The sequence below is a fragment of the Diprion similis genome, chromosome 4 (assembly GCF_021155765.1).
Source record: "Diprion similis isolate iyDipSimi1 chromosome 4, iyDipSimi1.1, whole genome shotgun sequence".
Taxonomy (NCBI): domain Eukaryota; kingdom Metazoa; phylum Arthropoda; class Insecta; order Hymenoptera; family Diprionidae; genus Diprion; species Diprion similis.
The window spans coordinates 15,605,211-15,611,936 of NC_060108.1; the positions used below are offsets into that span (position 1 = coordinate 15,605,211).

General features: G+C 44.5%; 1 protein-coding gene across 1 annotated transcript; it reads right to left on the reverse strand.

Annotated features, from left to right (window-relative positions):
- Window positions 1-258: 258 nt before the first annotated feature.
- Window positions 259-5,967, reverse strand: LOC124405911. The gene is made up of 4 exons (XM_046881181.1): window positions 5,940-5,967; window positions 5,773-5,879; window positions 1,144-2,163; window positions 259-616 (listed from the first exon to the last, which is right to left on the reverse strand). The coding sequence occupies exons 1-4, from the start codon at window positions 5,965-5,967 to the stop codon at window positions 425-427; spliced, it is 1,347 nt and encodes a 448-aa protein (XP_046737137.1). The 3' UTR covers window positions 259-424.
- Window positions 5,968-6,726: the final 759 nt, after the last annotated feature.

Genomic DNA, 6,726 nt, shown 5'->3' on the forward strand with positions numbered 1-6,726 from the left:
GTACTTGCAATAATGGAACGGGTGTGATTGAATGAGTTACGGTACCGAATGAGATCAATTTTGAAAAATCGAAGCTCCCCTTTTGAACCACACAGATGCAACTGAGGACTGTTTTCTGTAGTGCATGTTGCCTGCCATAAGGCGGCTGGATGATTCATTCACAGCTGAAAATTTTCAAAAATTGTGTTTTGGTAATTGTGGATAAGTTTGAAATTACAAAATATTCTTTATTATACATACAGTATTGTCGTACTAAGATTTGGAAACACAATCAACGCTTTGGCAAGCATTAATTCGTCATAGTTCGTTCGAACAGATACTATTTATGTCGAATAATCGCTTCTTAATATTACTCATTTACTATTATTGGTATAGGTGGTTTTTATGGCGCCAGTAATTTGGGACGAGGAACGTTAAATAGTTGTCATATAACTAGGTTAATTTCTTCCATATGATGCTCCGTATGACCAAGATTGAAGGGCCAGTTTCTTTGGGAAATTCGTTTCAATTCACCGCTCAACAAATTCACAAGGTCGTCAATATATCGCAAATCCCGAATTTCCTTCCTCAGTTTAGTCGTCGCGGTTGTTAGGTTTCCAGTCTTTTGCTCAGCCCACTGTGTAACATGGAAAAAAGACGATTATTTTTACAGTTCAATTCATTGTTTCAAATTCTTTAAATCGGTTTAGCTTGGACGTATGTTTTCAAGGAGAGCTATCAATGACATATTCTACCGCTGTGGAACATCCTCAAATCGTCAATGGTCCTAGTATTATAAGCTAAAAAAATATTTCTCAACTCTCACAAATCAATACAAACAACTGTCTCATGTTTCAGTGATATTTATATACATTTGGATCGTGGTGATCGCTTATGTAATTAATTATCAATTACGTAATCTGCATATATAAGTCGGTACGCCATACTGACCGTTGTTAATTGAATGGTTCCGCATTTCCGCACAAATGAAAATGTTCACTGAATTCTACACGAAAATTAATTACTGATTGCCTTGATTACAGCGTGCTTAATGAGTTTGACTAATTAAATTTGTCAGTTAAATTTTTCGGCTGTTTCTGAAATTCGTAATTGCTATTGGGTATAATTAATCGTTCAACTTTTATCGAGGGGAGAAGATTATACCTCATAGTTTTTCCTCAGTGACGAAAGATCTTCGGAAATGTCCCTATTTGTGTCTCGAATGTGGTTAATCCTCTCCTGGAGCTGACGGACGACGCTCTCGGGGTCATCGGGCGCCTCCGGAAAGGAGTGGACGACTCGTCCTTTTTCCCACGAATCAGCACTCAAGACGTCGTGACCCGGTAAGTCCTCGTAGCAATTTTCGTCACTCCGAAAATTTTGGAGGGTCGAGACGAGCCTTCCGGAGACCTTCCTCGGTGTGACAGAAGCTGGGGCAGCCAAGGAGTCCTCCACTCTGCCAATGCGAGAGACGTCTGCCTCGCTGCGTCGTCGCCACTCGCAGTTCAGCTTCTCGCAGCTCGATCCGCTGCTCGTTAAATCCGGTGTCAAAATCCCGGGAGGACTCTCGCAGTTAGCAAAGGCGAGGAGGTCCCTCGAGCTCCTGGACGCGTTTTTACAACCCTCCGGTGATCGTCCCGCGAATCCTTTTCTTCGCCCAGGAGCCGCCGGAAGTTTGATGTCCAAAACGTGGTGGTCGAGGACGGCCTCAAGCTGCGAAGCGCCAACCAGTTGCTGATCGATCAGGCTGCTCAGACGCCGGTTTCGTTTGCTCGCATACCTTTTGCACGGCGTCGAGGGCCCCGTTTTCGGGCTTAACGAGGTCGGCGGTGAATTGGTGAGGATTCTGTAGTCCCGGTTCCTGATCAACCTTTCGGGTGTGTAGGACCGCGAACAAGTCCCACAGGGCGGTTCCTCAGCCAGGCAAATCCCGTCAGGATCTTCCACCGGTGACGAGGAGTGAACAGGTTGGAGTTGATCGTTCCCGACTTCCCTCTCATCGACGGAGTCGTCATCCTCCGATTCCTCGTGGCAAACCGTCGATGCAGGAGACCCGTTGCAATTGGACTTGGGGACGTCGTCGTCCTCGTCGACCGGTTGTCCAGGACTTGAGCCGGTTAACCACCATCCGAACTCGTCGCAGTTAACGTTGCAGCCACCCCCGGTGGTACCGCGGCTCTGTTTTTTAAAAAAAAACATTGGACTCACATGCAGAAGTAAGAAACGCGTTGCTCCTGCAGGCTGCAGGAAGTGCATGCGGGAAAGGACGAGTGGAGAGCGCTGGGATATTTTGGGGTGGATACTGAGCCGAGATTTGGACTCGGACGCTTCTGGCCTCGGGAATAATTCTCACCACCGGTGCGATGCCAGTGCAACAGCGAGGAATCTCATTGCGAAACTGTCACACCATGTGGAGAACTGCAGCGGAGGGCTTTGCCTCGCTTTTGCTGCAGAGCCAGCGTTAATCCTTCCTCCGAGAACGGCTTGACACATTTGATACTTCGAGACGTGACACTTGCTTGGCTTCTGTGTTACTACAAACTCCGGCAGCCGCTGCTTCGCGGACAGTCTTATATGGATGCGAAACTTTCGCTCAAAATTAGCTCACTAAGGTGGACGAAGACGCGAAAATTACGTAGTCGCCAAAACCGGATGAGAAATTGGAATGTCACTAAGTGTATGGCTAATTACTTCGGACTGAATTTAGGCGAAAGACCTCGACGCGTTTTACGTTCACGTTCACGTTCACCGTTCACCGTTGTGCAGATCGAACCACGACTGTCGCGACGAAGCTGGTTATTGTCATTTCCGCTGATGTACAGTCGACTCGTTGCCATGACGACACTAATTAAATAAATAGACGCCTGCTGGGTCACGTCGAATGGTCAGGGGTCAGAGGCCACGTTTCGCGGATAAGGTGATCGACCGTTTAGTTTGCAATCTACCACTGTTTCTGATAAATGGCACGTTCAACCGATATAGTACATGACGCGAGATATGTGCATTGTATTATTGTCCGTTGAACACGGCGAACTTGCAGACCAGAGATAATTATTTATCCACCGAGTTCGAGGCCCATAGCCGTATTCTGCGGGTGTTAATATGTCTCGCGTATTATAGCTGTCTGCCACGACCAGTCAGAGGCCTGAGAAAACACCGTAGATAACGCGGTGCATCATATGACGATAAGGAAAATAAGCAGCTTAAACTCGCGATAAGTGGGCCTGGATCTGCAAAGTAGACTCGTTAAAAAGTCTATTTCAAGTTAAGAGAGCAGGTTCAAAAGTTTAAATGCTCTCAGCTCTTGAACAATGGTAGAATTTCGTCGATTATGATAATTCATCAGTCTGATTTGCGAACAATAAGTAACGGGGCTTATTATCTTCCAGATACAAACTTAATTGCTGAATAATTATCTACCGATTTTTGTAAACGTACCTTTATACTTTTGCTTTTTGTTCAGAGTCCATGAATTCTATTCCGGACGATATTTCGGACGATATTTCGGACTCGGTTATCGCCTGTGTCAACAGTGAAATGGAATTTTAACTGCGATTTGTGTGTACGACACATGAGCAGTGACGAACAGTACAAACATGAATTTTTCAAACGACTGTTTATTTGACCCGCGTTCTGGTAACTCGTTGGAATTTCGAGATCACAGATTTTATTACCTGATGCTGAACGTGGAACTGATTTCATCGGTTCTTGACTAATTGATCATCAATCCCGACAATATTTACGATGTAATTTCAAACAATTCTACAGTAATTCACTACATCGACATAAATTCATTTCCGAGCACATGTATTGTACCGCTACCGTTGCTTAATCAACAGGATGTACAACCGCCGATCTATAATCATGGTACTTACGAGCTATTGTATATCATTTGACAGTTATATGTATTAACACGGCCATGGCACAGAAGAACATAATCTGCAATGTCGTTATACGACGACGACGTGATATAAGGGGAAAAAGTAAAGGAGAAAGAGAAAACGATACCAGTTCAGATGCACAATGCCGAAGTTTAATAATAATCGGATAATGATAATTGCGTAGCTGTTCGTATCTGTAATTAATTTCGGTAGTCAATTCACGCCCGTCCGATGCACAGAGCGATCAACCATTTTATTGGACATACGAATGCGGAGCTATTATTCTCGATGACTGCTGTAGACATACCGATGTCGAAATTTTTTTTCTCGCAGAACATACCTCAAATCTGCATTTTCAATTATATATTTAACAAGATAAATTGGAGACGTGCGTTAAGTGAAAAATGTAATAACGATCAAAACCTTTGGAACGGCCTCTGAACGTGTGTTTGAAAAACTGCCGAATTTCCGACTCAACGTTAGAGAACAGATGGAAATTGCGATCAACGTTTCGCATTAATAGCGCCCGTTTACGCCGCGATTGAACGATCAGAATAAACTGAAGAGTTGTATAGTTGATAATGTTGCTTACCTGAGTTATTTAGCTGATTGCAAGAAGTCAGTGCGTGGTCTAGGGGTACAACACATATGAGATGACCATCATGGCTAATCTTTCGAGTATTCGAGACTATACGCTGACTTTAAATTTTTCTGGAAATATTTTTACAGGTCAAAGTACAAAATTTCGTCCAAGTTTTTCTCAGTATATAAATGATATTCTCTCGACATACTTCAACTGCCAAATTTCAATCGTTTCTCTTACGTGGAATGCATGTTGCATATTGATATTTTCTATCTGATCTTTATCGTTGGTATCAATGAAAAAATGCAACGTCGACGCTGATAGCGAGGCAACCGCGGCGCGAACACCTCCCGTCTGACTACTTTGCGATGCAATGTTCAAGAGTGTGTGCGTCGGTATATATGTGCAGTAAACACTTTCCTCTACACCACACCCTATAATGCATTCGTCATTTTAATACGTGCAAAAAGTTACGTAGTACTTGTACACACACTTGTGTACGAATGTTATGCATATAATTTCAGTGAAACGCCATTAAAATGTCACAGTTCAACGGTAGTTTGTCAATTACTTAAAATTTATTATCGATGACGGCGCAGAGATGCGTCAAAAGGTAATAGCTGCCATGAAAACTGATAATTTAATTACTGAATGCGGCTAAGCAAGAGCAACATTTTTTTGTAAATTGTCAAAATAAAAAAACGGACTTGAATGCAACGTTGCGCTCTTGACAGTTTCATTTGAGCGAGATACTTTTTTTTTAACACAAATCTTCTGTAATACACTCTGGTTTTTCATGTTCAGATGGATTTTACTAATCACGAGTATTTCAAAGGAATTTCCACTAAAGATTAAAAAAAAAGTAAAAGTCGGTTTCCAAAATTCTTTAGACAAATAATGGGTTTCGCTAAAGCAGCTGTTATTTTGAACTTGACATAATTTTTTTTTTTATTACTTATGTCTTCAGCAATATAATATGTGGTTGAATACATGCCCATAACGTCCAGTTAAGACAGAAGCCTTGGGCAACAAACCTTCAATCTTATCTGAAAATTCATGTTGTTCGGAGATCTTTTCGAGGGAAAGAAATCGGGATTCAAAGGAAAACTGTGGAATCGTTATGAAATTCCAAGGACGAAGAATATTTAAACATAATTGGTATTCAGAGAATCCAGTCAAAAACATGCTGATCAAATTTTCAGATTGCAACATCCAATAAGATATTCAGAGTAAATTTCCAGAAAGATATCAGATAAAATCGTGAATTATATGAAGAGCTCTGCGAATTAGGGGTCTTTTGGCAAATCTGTTAAACACAAGATAACTCACCAGCAACGCGTAAAAAATTTTGACTCCACTGGTGCCATCTGTGTAGCCGACGAATAACCGCGGGCCACGCAGTCGGGAGTAGACCCGAAAAAAGTCCTCCGCCGAAACTCAAGCCAACTTTTTTGGCCCAATCTCTTTGACGAAACAGGCCGCAATTAATTGGCCACTCTTCTTCGCAGGCGAATGTTTGGCCATGACGTCAGACCGGGCAAAAGGGCTGCTCAACGGTGTCCTTACCGCCATCGACGGCCCTCCGTTCTCCGTCGAAGGGGTCGAAGGACGTCGAGGCGCGTGCGTCGCGACGGTGGCGCCTTTCGAACCCTTCGGGGCGGCTTTGGGGGTGGATCGATAGTCCACGCGGCCTTTTTACTGCCGAAAGCGGTGTAAACCGTACTCTCAGATGCCAATAGCGTACGCACGTCGTACTCGAAAAGACACCTTCCGGTCTCCGCTGCAGAGGGAGGTTTATCTTTGCGCCCCCTTCGCGTTCTCCGGCGTTCCTCGGCCCGTTTTCTCATCTCCGTTCCGCAACCCCCGGGGGCCGAATTTCGCGTTCACCCGACCCGCCGCCGTTCCTCGGCGCCGCCGAACCCCCTGGGGATTTTTTGAGGTTATGCAGGAAGCCGGGGGTGCCGCGCTATCGAACGCTCTCGAAGAGCCCCCGATGCCACGGTTCAGGCTCAGGCTCGCCTTTCTACCCGACGGCCGCTAAAACATGGCTGCTACGTCGTGGGGGTGTCCGAAAATGGGGGCCATCGTCCCTCTGCTCGTCCTCCTCGTCGGCCTTCTCCTCGTCCTCTCGCGCAACGCCGCCGCGGAGAAAAGCAAGGAATGTAAGTATATAGAAACCGGATGCTGCATGCTTTTAAACATTGCGGTACCTACACTCGATACCTTACATGTTTTTCTCACATCAGGCATGTTTTTACTCTGGCGGGATGCTTTGATTCTGCG

What these genes read in the sequence shown, in the direction of transcription:
- LOC124405911 (XM_046881181.1), bottom strand. Translation starts at nt 5,967, where the DNA reads ATGGCCAAACATTCGCCTGCGAAGAAGA. An exon ending in ACATTCGCCTGCGAAGAAGA is followed by an intron (nt 5,880 to 5,939) that starts GTGGCCAATTAA and finishes AGTTGGCTTGAG; the next exon opens with TTTCGGCGGAGGACTTTTTT. An exon ending in CACTGAGGAAAAACTATGAG is followed by an intron (nt 617 to 1,143) that starts GTATAATCTTCT and finishes CATGTTACACAG; the next exon opens with TGGGCTGAGCAAAAGACTGG.